The sequence below is a fragment of the Chrysochloris asiatica genome, unplaced genomic scaffold (genome assembly GCF_000296735.1).
Source record: "Chrysochloris asiatica unplaced genomic scaffold, ChrAsi1.0 scaffold00013, whole genome shotgun sequence".
Classification (NCBI taxonomy): Eukaryota; Metazoa; Chordata; class Mammalia; order Afrosoricida; family Chrysochloridae; genus Chrysochloris; species Chrysochloris asiatica.
The window spans coordinates 14,582,587-14,601,124 of NW_006408531.1; the positions used below are offsets into that span (position 1 = coordinate 14,582,587).

Genomic DNA, 18,538 nt, shown 5'->3' on the forward strand with positions numbered 1-18,538 from the left:
CCAACCTGAGGGGCTCATTTTCTGGCACTATATCTGACAGTGTTACTCTGCTATTCGTAAGGTGTTCAGTGACTAAATATTCGGAAGTAGTTCGTCGCTCTTCCTTCCTAGTCTGTTTTCGTCTGGAAGCTCATCTGAAACCTGTCCACCATGGGTGACCCTGCTGGTATTTAAAATACCAGTGGTATAACCCTCAGAATCACAGCAACACACAAGCCACCACAGTACGACTGACAGATGAGTGGTGGCAGGGTTCCTTTTAGCCCAGTAAATTTTACCCAGATTCTCTTCACTCATTTGCTTCCTGATACTCCAGAGTACACTTTTAATTTAGAAAACACCTGTGCACATTCAGATTCTTAGTATATTTACTTTGTCAAAGCTTGTCGGTGTTGTCAAGTGTCATTGAGTTGGTTCCAACTCATAGCGATCCTGCTTTAGGGTTTCCGAGGAGCAGCTGGTGAGTCTGAACTGCCGACCTTACAGTTCAAACCGACGTTGTACATTTATTTTATTTGGGGAAATATGAACATAACAAAACATCTGACATTTGAAAACTCTTCACATGTATCAGTCAGTGACATAATTTTTGTTCATTTGGTTCAAGAAGTTGTTTGGTTGGTTATGTGCTGTGGAGTCAATTCTGACTCACAGTGACCCTGTGTAGGATTTCTGAGGCTGTAAATCTCTATGGGAGCAGAAAGCCTCACCTTTCTCCCACAGAATGGCTGTTATTTTCAAACTGCTGAGCTTGAGGTTAGTAGCCCAACTCGAAACCAGTACGCTACCATGTTTTTCTTACATAAATAGTAATTATTCATCTGTAAGTGAATTTTTGCAAAAGCCTTGTCAGTGTGATTGACATCCCTCATCCTTAGATGTCACTCTTGAATGACACCAGGACAGTTCAGGTGTATGTGTGAACTCCAGACACAATGGTAACAGCACCCCCTTTCCCCTCTGGAAATGCCTCCATTTGGGTGGGTACCAGCTGTTTCATCACCATAGAGAAGAGGGTGAATGCAGAGTCCAGCTACAAGTTGACTTAGACCAAAATAATATTTCTTTTCAAACTTTTTTCTCCCAAGAATTAGTAACTTAATTTAATTCTAAGGACATTAACTCCATTGATAAACAAAGTTGAATGCATCTAATAGTAAATCATTTTCTCTGCCTAAATTTTGTTTCAGGGAAAAGTGATGTGGGTGTGGAAGTGGAAAGACAGAATTGGAATAAATGCACTGTTTATTTGAAATTATTCAGCTGCATCTTTTCCTTTTGGAAAAGCTATCTTTAATGAGAAATTTACATAGTTCTTAGTTATTAAAATTAAATTTTACTTTGTTAATATTTAAACTTCTTAAGATAATTCAGAAATGGTTGCAACAGTCCATGGACAGAGAACTGCCATAAATTCAAGCCAGATTCAGAAGAGGATATGGAATAAGGGATATCATTGCTCATGTCAGGTGGTTCTTGGCTGAAAGTCGAGAAAACCAGAACAATGTTTACTTGGGCTTTATTGACTGTGTAAAGGCTTTCGACTGTGTGTATCATGTAAAAAACTGTGGATAACATTGCAAAGAATGGGTAGTCCAGAACACCTAATTATGTTCATAAGGAACCTGTACATTGACCAAGAGGTAGTTGTTAAAACAGAACAAGGGATTACTAGATGGTTTAAAATCAGAAAAGATGTGTACCCTTTCACCCTACTCAGTCATTCTGTATGCTGAGCAAATAATCTAGATTATATGCAGAACATGGAGTCAGGATTGGAGGAAGACTCGTTGACAACCTGCAATATTTAAATGATACAGCCTTGCTTGCTGAAAACGAAGAGGACTTATAATACTTACTGATGAAGATCAAAGACTGCAGCCTTCAGTGTGGATTGCATCTGAATTTGAAGAAAACATAAATCCTCACAGTTGGATCAATAAATAACATCATGATAAATGGAGAAAAGATTGAAATTGTCAGATGTCATTTTGCTTGGATTCATAATACTCATGGAAGCAGTAGTCAAAAAATCAAACAACATATTATATTAGGCAAATCTGCTGCAAGAGACCCCTTTAAAGTGTTAAAGAGCAAAGATAACATTTTGAGGGATAAGGTGCCCTTGACCCAAGCCATGCTACTTTCAATTGCCTCATATGCATATGAAAGTTGGACAGTGAATAAGGAAGACCATAGCAGAATTGATGCACTTGAATTATGGTGTTGGAAGTACTGTGTACTGCCAGAAGAACAAACAAATCTGTGTTGCAAGAAATACAGCCAGAATGCTCCTTGGCTCTTAGAAGCCAGGATAGCAAGACTTCATCTCTCATATTTCAAACATGTTATCAGGAGGGGCAAGTTGCTAGAGAAGGACATAATGCTTGGTAAAGTGGACAATCAATGAAAAAGGAAGACTTCCCCCTCCCCCAGCAGATGGATTGACACTGTGGCAATAGCAGAGGGCTCAAATTAACAACAATTATGAAGCTAGTACTGGACCCAGCAGTGTTTTGTTCTGTTGTGCATAGGGTCACTTTGAGTCGGAACTCAACAACACCTAACAATAACAACAACAAACAATAATAACCACTGATGCATATTAATGGGAATTTAAAGGCTTTGAAGGTTACCTGATATCATTTGCTCAGACTCATTCATCCATCCATTCAGCAAGTACTTATTGAGTAGTCTCCTTTCTGCCAGGCGTAGTCCTAGACATTGGAAATATAGCAGTGAACACAAGAGACAAGCCTCTGTCTCTGCCCTCCCTCCACGACTTTCTAGCACCAAAGTGGTTTACTTATTGATGTAATCATAAGAATGAAGATGGGATGTACACTGAATAACTTTTTTATTCTGTAATGCAACATTTTTAGTGTCAGATTTCTAAACCACCCACAATCATCTAGCATATCACAATCTGGGCATCTTATATTAATATAGGAGGAATGTGGTACTGTCTTAGTTCTCTAGTGCTGCTGTAACTGAAATGTCAAAAGTGGATGGCTTTAACAAACAAATGTATTCTCTCACAAACTAGATGGCTAGAAGTTGGAATCCAGAATACTGGCTCTGGGAAAGGTCCTTGCCTCCTTTCAGCCTCTGTAGAGCCATCATTCCATGGAGATCTCCTTGTGTCTGACATCAGCCATTCCCAGGACCTAGGAGTGCAGGGACCCCAGGCCCAATGGACTCGCTCTACTCTTGGCTCTTCTTTCTTGGTGGCAGCAGGTCCTTTTTTCTCTTCTCATGGCTGTTTCATTTTATCTAGTCCTGGTGTGGCACCGTAGGATAAGCACTAAACTGCTAACCTCAAGGTTGGTGGTTCAGATCCATCAGCCACTCTTCAGAAACCCTATCCAGGGTTCCCATGAGTCAGAGCCAACTCTGTCACACATATCAAAACAAGAAGATAAAAGGTGTTGCATACCACACCCTTGGGAATTTCCCCTACATCTGATCAGGGTCCTGGTAGGATTGAGGTTGGTTTAGCCCACCTGGTGGGAGCTGTAGTATAAGCACTGGACTGCTAATGGCAAGGTCAGCAGTTCAACCCTGCCAGCCTCTGTCAGAAGCCCTATACAGGGTCACTGTGGATAGGAACTGATTTAACAACACACACAAACAACAACAGTCCCACCTTTAGTCTTCTTATTGGCTTGTCTCATCAAACCTCATTAGGGGGGCTCATCACATAACTGCCAAACTACTGAGACTCATGGGCCCACCAAGCTGTCACATAATGTGGGGGGAGGGGGAGCAATTCGCGAAAGGTACTCATACTTTACTTCCTAGTGAGTAGTGTTGATAATTTCTGTCTACAACAGGCATGTTCATGGTGGTTTGGCTGTAGACTGATGATCATTTCAGAACTGACCTCGTTTATAGTGATGAATTGATATCTTTGTGTTGTAGTGTATATACATCTTTGCCATGACTTATCATTTCCTTTCACCAAAGAGAAATGACAGCAGAAACTCCCTGCAGCTGGCCCTTCATAAAATGCCTAAAGGGACCCACATGCCGATTTTCCTGTTTTAGAATTAAAGCATTATGCGATCAGGAACCATATTTTCCTACATTTAAAAAAAAAAAAAATTATTTGGAACGTCAGAATGATTTGTCAATCTTAAAAATAATCAGCATGAATGCAAGCTAGCTAGCAAGTAAGTTGTTGTTGTTGTTGTTTTCATTTTAAGCCATACCATTTTGTTTTAACTTTTTACTGAACCCTAGTGTGGTGTTGTAGGATAAGCACTGGACTGCTAACTGTCAGGTCAGCAACTCAAACCCACAAGCCACTGTTGGAAGCTCTGTACAGGGTCATTATGAGTTGGAACCAACTCAATGTCACACAACAACGGCACAGCAACTTCTTATTGTAATTTGGGTGAAAGTGTGCAGAACAAATCAGTTGTTTGAACACATTTTGTGTTATGCCATTGACTGTAGTTCCCACAGTATTCTATCACTCATCCCCCTTCCTCCCTGTTTCCTGTTTCCGTTTGTTCTGCTTTCCTCTTACTTCCCAGCTTCTAAACTCTGTCTCTGGGCCAGTGGTGCCTTTTGATCTCAGTGTATGCACCACCCTGGTGTTAAATTGTTGACTTTATTATCGTTGTTGTTGTTAAGTAGCATCCAGTCAGTTCCGACTCATTTCGGCCCCATATAGGGTTTTCAAGGAGCAACTGGTGAGTTTGAACTATCAGCCTTGTGGTTCACAGCCCAGTGCTGATCCGCCAGCACCGCACCAGGAGTCCTCATTGTATTATAGACCTGTCTGTGGTTTGCATAGGGTCGCTATGAGTCAGTACCAACTTGATGGCTCCTAACAACAACAACAACAACAACATGATTTGACCGAAAGTTCAGCTAAGGAGGTGAGTTCAGATCCAGGCTTGGAGGGTGACTTCAAGATCACTGTAGCTTCAGAAAGTCCTCCAGTCTGTCCAGCCAATGAGCTTGGTCTTTTTTATGATTTTGAGTTTTGTTCCACATTTTTACTCCCACTTTATTCAGGACTTTCTAATATGATACCATTCAGAGAGGTCAGTAGTGGTAGCTGGGCCCTATGTAGCGGTCCTTCTGGTCTCAGGGTAGTGGAGGCTGAGGGTCACATTGTCCATTAACCCTTTGAGCTCATTATTTCCTTGTGTCTTGGATTATCTTCACTCTTTTTTGCTGTAGATCAAGAGACACCAACAGTAACACCTTAAATGTCCACTCACAAGCTCTAAAGACCCCAATTGCTACTCACCAAAGTAGGATGTAGAACATGATCTTTGTGGATTCTCTTGTGCCATTTGACTTTGATGCCTCTGAGACTGTGGTTCTAAGCCCCTGGCTGAGTGACTCATTCCCTCAGGGTGTTTGGTTATGATTAAGAAGTTATCATAACTTGCCCCTTGTATGCTCTACTATATTCATGGACATATTTTCAGCATACGTAAATACACATGCAGAGCTATCCTGTGAAACCATTCTATATTCACCTTCTTACACGTGTGCTGCTTGGATGTCATCTATATTCCCACTCATTTACACATTATTTTTATTACTGTTATTGCAGGGTCCTTTATACCATACGATTTGCCTCTGTCACCTCTAACTCTTGTGCTCTTCCCAGTGTTCCTTTGCCTTGTCAGTTTTTGCTGACCTTTCTCTATTGTATATTGTACAGTCACCTTTGATCATACTTCAGAGCAAATAAAACATATAAAATATCATCACCTAGTCATGCTCACATTAAAATCTTTAAAAACAAAAATGTCATTTTGATGACTCCATTAAGCTTGACCCAAGCCATGGTATAGTCAGTCATTTCATGTGTGTGAGAAAGCTGGACAGTGAAAAAGAAAAACCAAAGATTGATGCATTTAAATTATGGTGTTGTCCAAGAATATTGAATATACCAGGAACTGCCAGAAAAACTTAACAGATCTATCATGGAGAAAGTGCAAACCAGAATGCTCCATAGAAGCGATGATGGCACGACTTCGTCTCATGTACTTTGGGCATATTGTCATGAGGGACTGATCCCTGGAGAAGGACATCATGCTAGGCAAACAAGAGAGTTAGTGAAAAGGAAGGATTGTCACTGCATTTGTAAGACGGAGTGACACAGTGGACGTAACAGTGGGCTCAAGCCTAGCAGTGATTGTGAGGATGCCCTAAGACTGGGCGGCATTTCATTCTGTTGTACATAGGGTTGCTATGAATTGCAACTAACGTAGATTTTGATCATGAGCCTCACTGTCAGATTTATACAGGCTCCTGGGGTGATGCTGTAGGATGAGCACTAGACTGCTAACCATGAGGTCGTCGGTTCACACCCACCAGTCACTTCTCAGAAACCCTATACAAGGTTGAACTGACTCAACAGCACGCAACAATAACAGTGCGCATTTGTACAGTTTTTATTTCACGTAAATGTACAAACTCCATGGCATTTGGGATACAAGCACTACTACCTTTGTTTCTAAAATACTATTACAGTAGGTTTCTAGTTTGAACATGTTGTTGAGTTCAGATGCATAGAGACCCACCCTGCATGGGGTTTCTGAGGAGCAGCTGGTGAGTTCAAACTGGGCTTGCCATCAGTGCTTTATCCTACAGCACCACATGTGAAAAATCTGACATCACGTTGTTGTTGTTAGGTGCCGTCGACTTGGTACCGACTCATAGCAACCTTATGCACAGCAGGACATCAGGTTAGGAGAGGGAAAATAAATCTTATTTGAACTGTAATTATCGTCATCATCATTGTCTGAGTTACCTAGTGCTGATAAATCATAAATACCCCAAGTGGATGGCTTTAACAAACAAACTTATTTTTTCACAATTTCCGAGTCTACTAGTCAAATTCAGGGCTCTAGCTCCAGGGGACTCTCTCTCTCTCTCTCTGTGTCCGCTCTGGGGAATGCTGCTTGTCTCTTCTAGACTCTTGGGTGATCTTCATGTGACTTGAATATCTTCCTCCTCTTCTGTTTCCATAATCAGCCCCTTTTTTATAATGTAGGTGGTATATAGACACCACCTACATTAATCCTATCTCATTAGCATCACAAAGACAACCCATTCCCAAATGGAATCACTAAATGCATCAAAACTCTAAAACCTGAACCTCACTACCATGGAGTGTGTTCACACTGCTAGCAACCCTGTATAGAGAGTTTCCAACGCTGTCAATCTTTACAAGAGCAGAAATCTGACCTTGTTAGCAGACCAGTATTTATCCTACAGCACCACCTGGGCTCCTGCCACAGGTGTTGTTGTTGTTAATTGCCATTGAGTCAGTTCTGACTCACATAGTAACTGTATATAGGGTTTCCGAGGAGTAGCTGGTGGGTTTGAACTACTGACCTTGCAGTTCATTGTCCAGTACTGATCTTACAGGGGGACACAATTTAATCCATAACCATCATTATTACTTTGCTTGTATATAGTGAGCCTCTTAACATAATTCTCTTATGGAAATGCTCCAGCAACCTCTGGATTCTTTTGGAGGAAAATCCAAAATTCTCAGCATGAACAACTTACTCTAGGCCCAGGCCCTTCTGTGTCTGTCCTCATCACTTACAGATCTCACTCTGCTCCTGCCACTTGAGTCTCCCAGGGCTTATTGAACATAGTAGGTCATCACTGACCTCCGGACCTTTGCACATGCTTCCTCCCATCCTGGAATATCTACACGGTTAAACACCCTCTTCCTAACAGTCCACAGTCACCCTTATTAATCTGTTCTTTGCATTTATCTGTTTCTTATACCACCTATTTTTTCCTTTTTTTCATGTTCTATATTTTACTTATTTGTCCTATTGTTAAACTGTTCCCTAGTAAAATGTAGTCTGTGAGGGCAAAAAAATTTTTTTTTTTTTGGGGGGTGGGGGGGATTGTTTTTCTTCTTTACTGCTGCCTCTTCAATGTATAGATCTGTGCTTGTCATATAGTAGCTGTTCAGTAAGTATGTGTTCAGTGAATGGATTTATTTACAGGGACTTACAACAACAACCATGTACAAAAGGGTCGCTGTTAGTCGGCACCAACTCCACGGCACATAACCAACCAACCAACCAAACCATGTACTAAGTCGTTTGAATCGCAAGGTCAGCGGTTCAAGCTCACCAGTCACTCCTTGGAAACCTTATACAGTGTCACTATGGGTCGGAATCGACTCGACGGCACTTAACAACAACAACGCTGTACTAGGACTCCTGGTGTGGCCTATGGGTTAATGCATCAGACTGCAAAGTCGTTTGAACTGCAAGGTCAGCAATTCAAGCTCACTAGCTGCTCCTTGGAAACCCTGTACAGTGTCTCTATGGGTTGGAACCAACTCAATGGCACTTAACAACAACATGTACTAGGAGGCCTGGTAAGGCTATACAGTTATTGCGCTGGACTTCAAAGTCAGTTTGAACCACAGAGTTGGTGGTTCAGGCTCACAAGCTGCTCCTCGGAAACCCTATTATATAGGGCCACTATGAGTCGGAATCGACTCAATGACACTTAACAATAAAAACATCATGTAGTAGGACTCCTGATGTGGCACTGGAGACAGAGCAGGAACTAAAGTAGGATCAGGACTGGACTGTGAACCAAATGGTCAGCAGTTCAAACCCACCAGCTGCTCCTTGGAAATCCTATACAGGGTCACTCTGAGGCAGAACCGACTCGATGGTGCTTAACAACAATCATGTACTAAAGGTGCCTCCATAGCATAATGGGTTACTCATTGGGCTGCTAACCACAGGTCAAAGTTTGAATCTATCAGTTGTTCCGCAGGAGAAAGATGAGGCTTTCTGCTCCCATAAAGATTTACGGCCTTAGAAACACTATACAGGGTCACTATGAGTCAGGACCTACTCCACAGCACACTACCAACAACCCCCAAAGCACCCCTGGTAGTGCAGTGGGTTAGCTGTTGGACTGCTGACCACAGTGTCGGTGATTCAAACCTGCTGACCTCTCTATGGGAGAAAGATGAGGCTCTGTGCTCCTATAAAGATTTATATAGTGTCGGAAACCCTAAGAGTAGTTCTTCTTTGTCCTACAGGGTCAAAGTTGGAATCTACTTAGTGGCAGTGGGTTTGGTTTTTTGATTTTATACTAACACTTTTATTAGCATTATTATATTTAATTCTTACAATGATGTTAAATAGGTTCCATTCTTAAACTCATTTTACAAAATAAATCCACATCGTAGCTTGAGACTTAGAGAAATGGTTAAGTAACTGGGACAATTTACGGAGACAGAGCAGGAACTAAAGCTCTTGTGTGTCCAACCCCCAACTGGTGAACTTCTGTCTAGTAGAACTGCGTTTACTGAGGATGCTACATGTTAAGACCCAGACTTTTTAAAGTACAAATCATCTTTTACAAGCGTTTGATGAAAATAGCCAAAAGGCTACAGCTAATGTAATTTTTTTTTTTTTACCAACTCAACAGCAATGGTTTAATGACTTCATGTTTTTAAATGACAGAAAAATAAACTTGCAAATGTTCAGAAAGTTACAGAAATAAAGTGTATCACTTGTGCTATCATCTTATGTAAGGCATGTAGTAATGTTCAGTATTTATCAGTCTGTGTCATTGTATTTCAAAACTAAAACACCACTCCTTCTCTTATGCTTTCCTGTCATTTTTCAGACCCCCCGCCTGTGCTACGAGTTGATGACCGGCAGCGGTTGGCCCGGGAGCGACGTGAGGAACGGGAAAAGCAGCTAGGTATCTGCACTTGTGTTTGATCACTGAGGAACACCATTGTGGAAATTTTGGGTTTTCCCCAGTAGGATGATGGATATTTAACATTGAGCAAATGGCCATCACTGCATTAACTATGTTCTGTGTGCCTTTATGAGTTTGATAGTAGTGTCTGCAGCAGGTTTGTTGAGAAGCAGAGTTTAGTACCTGATATAAGCATATGAGCTAATGCATCAGACTGCAAGGTCATTTGAACTGCAAGGTCAGTGGTTCAAGCTCACCATCTGCTCCTTGGAAACCCTATACAGGGTCGCTATGGGTCGGAACCAACGCAACGGTACTTAACAACAGCAACATATGCATATGGCTAAATTTTGAGTAGCAATACTTGTCAACAAATTTTTGATAAGTCATTTTTGCTTCTTTGTGCATTGTAATCACAATTTAATGAGTTCCTAGAGCAACTTGTTTATGTATATGGGGAGTGTGGTAGCTCTGTGTGATAAGCACTGGACTGAGAACCACAAGGTCAGCCGTTTAAGCCTACCAGCCACTCCACCAGAAAAAGATGAGGCTTTCTGCTCCCACAAAGATTTATAACTTGGGAAACCCTATGCAGGATCACTGTGAGTTGGAACTGATTCAGTGGCACTTAAAAACAACAATATGTGTTTATACTAATGAAGGGCTAGATTGTCTGGAGATTACACTTTACAGCTTGAATAATAGAGGGCCAGTGAGCATACGGTTCTTTCTTTGTGGAAGCCTATGAGATGCTGTATTACTAGGGTAGTTACCACCACCATGTTAGATATTAATGCTGCTATAGAATTTCTAGATGATGCTACTGGAACAATGTCAAGAAATACATAAGACCTTGTATGCAGATGTTCCATTTTTCTTGTATTTCCTAATACCTTGTGGAAGGTTAGCAACTACAGACTTTGTACTCTAATAACCTGGAGAGCTGGATGTGAGAAGCAGAGGTCAAAGTGCTCAGAAGCTGAACAAGCCTTGTCTTCTAGGACATTGAGCCAGGACTCTGTTGCTCACTCCACCTTTACGTTGGTGCTCACTTACGCAGAGTTGCTAAAAGAAGAGACTCCCTTTATCTACCTCGAAAAGATGAAACAAATGGCCTGTCAGCTTGTCTGAGTGTTTCCAGAGTGTCTAGGTATTTTTAAATTAAGAGTGGTTTGTTGTTGAGTGCCGTGGAGTCAGTTCCGACTCATAGCGACCCTGCACAGGGTTTCCGAGGCTATAAATCTTTATGGGAGCAGAACACCTCATCTTTCTCCCGGGGAGCAGCTGGTAGTTTCGAACTGCTGACCCTGAGGTTGGCAGCCTGACTTATAACCACTATGCTACCAGAGCTCCTTTATGACTGGCTTAGGTTGCTGAAAAATCTTTCCAGCAGGTGACCTATAACTCTTGTAAAGCGTCTGCATTTTGTAAGAGCCAATGTTTCATATGGGAAGCCTAGGACCTATATCCCATCCCTTTGATTTTCCTAATTCCAGAACTGAAATCTGTGGAATTGAGTGGTATGCAGAACTAAACTGGTTATCAAACATTTGTTGACAAACATGCACACTGTTTGAACCAGACCTATTTCTGCCCCTTCTTTTGCTGTAGGGGATCATTTTATGTTAATTTTTATCTGTTGGCCATTGTTGAGGTGTTTACAAATTTTACTAACTTGTTAGAAGTGAGCCTTCTCTGTGCCCAGTATCTACCCAGGCCTGAAGTTCCCTGCAGGCAGGTAAATTCATGGAAAGTTTGGCTATGTGTACCCCCGCAGGCCATCCCCTCTCCTGTACCACTCAGTCTGCAGCCCTGCCTGCGGTCATCAGTGCCCATTGTTCCATAGTCAAGATGGGTTTGACACGGGGACCTGAACTGAGCAAGAGAAGGGAAAGCAGGTCTGCTGAAGCAGGAAAAGGTCTAGCTGAGAAGCAGGAAGACACTGGCCACTGTTCTGCTGGCTGTCATTCACACTCTACTGTCAGATCTAACCAAGAGTGAATGTTCGCACCAGCCTGTTGGATATCTCCTTAGTGCTACCGTGTCAATCATGTCTGCTTGAACGGACATGTCTCTGTAGGATCACCATTCCTTTATGGTTTGAACCTCTTATAAATTAGCTTTTACATATTCACCATTCCTTTATGGTTTGAACCTCTTATAAATTAGCTTTTACATATTAACTTATACCGTCCTGTTTGAGTTTCTTTACCTTTCAAAGTCAGGTAATAGCAGTGTTGCATGGAAAGCATGAACATGCTAGTCAAATAAAAGTGATTATACTTCTCAGGCTTCTTGTTGAGCTTAGCTCAACAATTGGCTCAGACAACTCTCTAAAAGTTATCCTGTAGTATGATTGGTGTTGAGTGGCTACTTTTTGGTGGATTGCCTCATATTTCAGTTTATATGGATGGGACAGTGTTTGGTTTCAGAACATAACTAATTAATTTATATGCTACAACTGAACTGGACTGGACTGCTAACCACAAGGTCAGTGGTTCAAACCCACCAGCTGCTCCTTAGAAACCCTATACAACAAAAAACTTACCTTATTTTCTGGTATTGTGTTTAGAACATGATAGAAAGATGAATAATGCTGGGATCCAGTGTTCTAGGGCTAGCTGCAGTCTAGCAGGGAGGCAGATAAGCAGACAGCTACTATAGCACAGTGTGATGTTTGTACTACGCTATGATGTGACAGGGCCTGGAGAGCCTGTGGAACCCAGCCTGACAGGGTCAGGGGCCACCCAGTCTGCTTCCTGGAAGATGAAGAGGCTTTATCCAGGGAGGACTGTGGAGGAATGATGCAAAAAGCATTGGCGAGGAGACCCAGTGTGCACTTCAGATTATTTAATGGGTCAGAGGAGTTTTTAAAATGTTACATTACCCAATTATCATAACTTTCACTTTTTGGTGAGCCAGTATATAGTTTTTCTGTTTCTTCCTGCCCCCTACCATATTAAATATCATCATTTTTCTTAATTCTGCTATTATTTCTTCTCTCTTCCTGGTAATCATAATTTTAATGAAATTCTGACATTTTAATTTTTCCCCATTTCTTTTTAGCTTTAAAGCAGTGTATTTTGCTTTTTTCCTTTTAAATCATCATAGTAGGAACTAAGCCTTGAGAGGTTCCCTTAAATCTTATCTTCCTAGGTCTAAAAATATATATATAGCATTTAAATAAACCCTCGTGTGGCACTGTTGGATAAGCACTGGGCTGTTATCCCCAAGGTTGGCAGTTCAAACATACTAACAACTCCTCAGAAACCCTATGCAGGGGCACTATGAATTAGAACCTGCTTGAAAGCACTAAATAACAACAAATATACATGCGGCTTTATACATGTGTACATTTGTAAGAGTCATCTAAAGTGTGTCATCTAATTTAGGCTGTGTCAGAGAATATAAGGATAATTTTTAAAGACTCTTTAGTAATTAAAAAACAAAAAAAATCACAAGTCACATTTGACCAGCTATTGATAAACTCTTTGACAGAAATGATAACAATCATGGAATACTTAAAAACAAACCAAAAAACCCATGGCTGTCACCTACTAGGAGATCTTTGGACTGTGCCTAAATGACAAACAATAAGAAGTTGGCAATATCAACAGGGATTTTTATTTTAAAGCCTTTCATATAAAAAGAATGGGGAAATTTTTCATAAATTTCAGCAAAGCAAAGTTTGTTGGATTGGCCAATAAAATTGTAAACAGCAAAATTGGTTATTATGTTATATGTGGCTTGAAATTAATGTTGAAAGCATTAAAGTTTTTTTTAATCCATACATTTTTTAAAAAGCAAGGTACACAAAGAAAATAAAGGTCGGATTGTTTTGGTGTGGGTGGCATGTTTGGGCTGTTTTGCAAATGGGAAGGGCCAATTAACAACTTTCTGTGAGTTGTGTCTCTGAGTCATACTTTAATGCTTGCATGGTAGGATTATGTCAGAAGGCCTGCTCTTCCTACATCATCCTTCAATTTACTGTCTAAAACCAGGCATAACTGTTAACGTATGGGACTGTTCTGTCAGTTTGTTGTTGTTGTTGTTGTTGTTGTTAAGTGCCGTTGAGTCAGTTCCGACCCACAGCAACCCTGTATAGGGTTTCCGAAGAGCAGCTGGTGAGCTTGAACCACCAACCTTGCAGTTCAGAGGGCTTTGCAGTCTGACATATTAACCCACTGCGCCACACCAGGACTCCTCTGTCAGTTTGGTTGGGCACATATTCTCTGAACACCTGGTTTTTCTTAACAGCTTCCTACATGAAGGAGTCTCTTTAACCACTCCATTCCATCTGACATTCAGACATTTCTCTAAATTCCTCTCTTGACTAATGCATCTCTTTCAACCACTTTCTTCTAAGCTCTCCCCTATCCACCCCCAAGAGGGGACAAATAATATCTTTTGTCCTCATGGGTCCACCTCTCCAATTCTCTTGTTTTTGTTGTTGTTGATAAGGATCCATATTTCCAGGTACTCGTTAGGCAATGATATTTTCTGTACTATCTGAAGCTCAATTTCTGTATAACCAAAACATTCTGCTTTTCCTCTCCTGCTGCTGTTCCTTCTCCTTCTCCTCCTCCTCCTTTTCCTGCCTCCAAAGCTGACTCTTTCTGGTAATTTCTGTGTCCTAGAGGGTCACTAAGTCAGTTTGAGCTGCAAGGTAGGCGGTTCAAGCTCACCAGCTGCTCCTCGGAAACCCTATACAGGGTTGCTATAGGTTGGAACCAACTCGACGGCACTTAACAACAATAACAGCAATAACAGGGTCTCTATGAGTCAGAACTGACTCGATGACATTTAACAACAATCAGTTGTACAGTTTATTTTTGGACCCGAGAAATGAATCCTTTCAGCCCTTTTTTGATACTTCAGTCTCTGTTCTGACTACTGGTCCTTAGCCATTGCATCTTTTGCAGAACAAAGCTTTCTCTTTTCCTTGGCTGAGCCAACCCTGCATATCGAGTAGTCCCCATCTCTCCTGTTTTCACTGACCAGCTTGTAGCTACCAGTGGCCAGCCTGGACTCAGCCTAGTCCTCTGTCTGGGGCTTCAACCATGTATCCCCATTTATAAGTGAAAGTTGACATGCTCCTCTTGTCCCCAAGTCCATTTAGTCATGAAGTCTAGTTCAGATCCATACTTTTTTCCCCCTGACTTTTAGAAAATTAAGTGTATGTATAACAAAGCATTTGCTATTTAAATATTTTTTACATGTCCAGCTCACTGACATTAATTACATCCACTGTGTTGTGCAATCAATCGTTTGCACTGGGCTTGCTAGTTTTCTGTCACCCTTAACAGAAGCTCAGTCATGCTTTCATTTCTCTTGACACTGCTATCTTCATACTCCAGGCCTTACTCAGTTAATTCCTAATCATGGGAACCACCTCGTAGATGCATTTTATTATAAATGGAGATGAATGCAGTGGGTGTATTTTAATTCAGTTAAGATACTACAAAATTGTCAGCTAATACCCACCAGCCGCTCCTTGGAGAGATGAGTTGGAACCAACACGACAGCTCTTGACAACAAGCAGCTGACTCTATATAAGGACAGGTTGTCGTTGTTAAGTGCTGTCAAGGCCTTTCGGTTAGCAGTCCAGTGCTGATCCTAGAATGCCACACCAGGTAAGTTTAACACTCTCAAATTCTTATCCATAGCCATTTTCTCAGGTAGATGAAAAAGCACACAGATAATTTGTAAAATAGTTGGGCATTAAACAATGGTTGTTGTCCATATATGTTATAAATTAATAGCTCTACAATATGTTGGCAAGGAAGAATTCACCAGAACACTTGAAGAATGCATAGTCCTTGACTATGGGGGATATACTGGGTTTCCCTTTTGGAAGATGCTACTGATTAAGTTAGAAATGTTGAATAAGAGTAGTTCTTACTTATTTAATCTCTTAATGAGAACAGATGTCTTAGATGGATAAGCCTTGGGACCTTCCTGGGTTCTCTAAAATCACAAAAAAACTTAAAGAATTATAGGATTGACTGGGATAGGTCACCAAGAAAACAATTGAGCTAATAAAATTTAATTAATCTGTCATTTGTTTCAGTTAATATATTGAGCTCTATAGCTAATAAAATTTAATTAATCTGTCATTTGTTTCAGTCAATATATTGAGCTCTATAGCTAAAATCAAAACTATTGCTTTGAAGTCACTCAGTTCTTTAACTCTGTAGTTTATTCATCAAACGTACCCTAATATTTTAGAGAGAACAATATGCTATCAAGAGGATTTTAACATTTAACGTTTGCCCAACTTCAGTTATATTGATTTTTTGACAAATTTTTCTCTGGATAATTTCACCAAACCTGCTTTGCTCCTGGTAGTAACTTTCTTCTCTGCCTTTTTTTGCCTCCCTCATCTCAGTGTGTTGTCAGCTTATGGAAAGCAGGATTCATTAGTAAGCAATGAGTGATGCTGTGCCAGATAAGCGTTGGAAGTGCTTCTCCTCCTCATTTCCCACTGCAGGTGGTTTCATTCAGGCAGTCATTGCTTCTGATGCTGTTCTAAAAAAAAAAAAAAAAAAAGATATGTGGGGAGCAGTTTTTCTATTTTTCTAATCCAAATGTCTAATGGAGAAAATGAAGTGAATGGTCAGTCTTGGCATCTGGGTCTCCCAGAGACCACTGTGCATGCAGCTCATCAGGCTGCCGTGGGGGTGATCTTAGCTAAGGTGTCCGGAAATGTGTTGGTGGGAGGCATGTGGATATAGCAGAGCAGCTGTATCATGAGTCAGGCTCAGGACCGGGAAGAATAAATGCTTGTTGAAGACGGATGAGGTAACTCAGAAGCAGGAGCCCTGGCATAAAATGAATCATTGTAACTAACCAGCCAAGTTTTGTTGCCCCAAAGTTTACTTTGTTTTTAAACTAAAGATACCAAGATGTTAAACCCTAAGGAATAGTAAAGTGTCTTAAAAGCAGGTGGTGCTATCAGAAAATCAAAATCTTCACATTCAGATGACCAGCTTGTCTCAAGCTCGAGAATCAAATGGTGCCTTTGAGCATAATGGCTGATTGTCTGGACTTAGAATTCCAGCTCCACCACTTATTGTTGTGAGACAAAGGGCAGGTTACTTCACTCCTCTCTGTCTCAGACGTCTGATCATAAAATAAGCTTAATAGCAGTGTCTACCTCATAGTGACTGTGGGGATAATAGCTGTAAAACACTTGGTGTCAGCATATCTAAGAGCTGAGTACATCTTGCCATGGAGATGGTGATGAAGATGATGATAGCAAGTCACCTGATTTCACAGATACTTACTCAGGTATTTGGGACTAAACCAAAAATGAAATCACGCTCAATGCCTGCTGTTCCGTTGATTCCAATCCATGGTGACCTATAGGACAGAGAATGGCCCCTTAGGATTTCCAGGGCTTCCTTACAGAAGTAGACTACGACATCTTTCTACAGTGGAGTGGTTGGTAGGTTTAACTGTTGACCTTGTGGTTTGCAGCCAGGTACTTAACCAATGTGCAACAAGGTTCTTTTTTATATGGGACTGTTGTTTTTGTTGTTGAGTGCCATCAAGTCAGTTCTGACTCACAGCAACCCTGTATAGGATTTTCAAAGGGCAGATAATGCATTTGAACTACCAACCTTGAAGTTAGCAGTCCAGTGCTTATCCTGTTTTTAAGTGCTTTCGGGTTGGTTCCAAGTCATTGCGACCTTGTATAGAGTTTCTGAGGAGCGGCTGGTGGGTTTAAACAGCCAACCTTGCCGTTGAAACTGACCTTGCAGTCTAGAACATGATCCTGCAGCGCTCCAGTAGGACTTTAGTGCTTATCCTACAGCGCCATAATTTTTATGAGCTCAGGAACCCTGGAGGAAGGTGAGGCTGTCTGCTCCCATAAACATTCACAGTCTTGGGAACGCTGTACAGGGTTGCTGGGAGTCAGAATCAACACAATGGCAGCGGGAAGGGGCAGCAAAGAAGGAATAGTGATTGTGCTTCCTGGTCCGATAGGGAGGACCTAGGGGAGATCCTCCACATTCCATTAGGAGTGAAAGTGCATAAGCAACAGTTTCCAAATACAGGCCTTGTCTTCAGCACAACTCCATTTACTTTGTTGATGTTGACATTAAATGTCACTGAGTCCATTCCAACTCATAGACACCCCATATAGAGTTTCCAAGGAGTGGTTGGTGGGTTTGAACCACCAACCTTGAGATTAGCAGTCCAGTGCTTATCCTGCATACCAGGATGTTTATCTTAGTACAGGCTAAAAGCTCCTTTGAGTCTGGCCCTGAAGATGAGGGCTAGAGTGGTATTGCTTTCTTAGCTCAAAAGTCCTTCAGATCAGCTCTCCTTTTTAACCAGCATTAAAAGAAGGTGCTGCTCTCCCCTCTCTTCCGCTGGGAACCTGGGACTCTACAACTGCCTAAGATGTCTGATCACAGGCTCATTGAAGTGAAGTGATACCAGAGGCAACCTAGCTTGCCCAGGACACAGTTATCTGTGTTGTGCAGTGTAGCAGGTGTGGTCAAGTCAGTACCAACTCATAGCTACCTTGTGCACAACAGAACGAAACACTAGGTGATTCTGCACCAATCCCATAACCATTGGTCTTTCTTTCAAGAAGTATATTCTGGGAGAGGACTTCCGGCGCTTCCCTGACCAGGCAGCTCAGAGTAGACACTGGAGAGGGAGAGAAAGGAATAGTCAGAAACACCACACTAGAAGGCTTGTAAGTCCGCTCTTCTGCCTATGACTGATTGGAATACCTAAAATGGGGCTACAGCGTACCCAGTGAATGAGGCTTCTTGTGGAGCCTTTGCAATAC

At 41.4% G+C, this 18,538-nt stretch overlaps 1 protein-coding gene across 1 annotated transcript in view; it reads left to right on the top strand.

Annotated features, from left to right (window-relative positions):
* Nucleotides 1-18,538, top strand: part of MAP7 (microtubule-associated protein 7) — a 208,320-nt gene that overhangs the window by 108,417 nt on the left and 81,365 nt on the right. Inside the window, exon 3 of the mRNA XM_006834714.1 lies at nt 9,655-9,732. Coding sequence (XP_006834777.1) covers nt 9,655-9,732 — 78 coding nt within the window. The remainder of the gene's footprint in view (nt 1-9,654; nt 9,733-18,538) is intronic.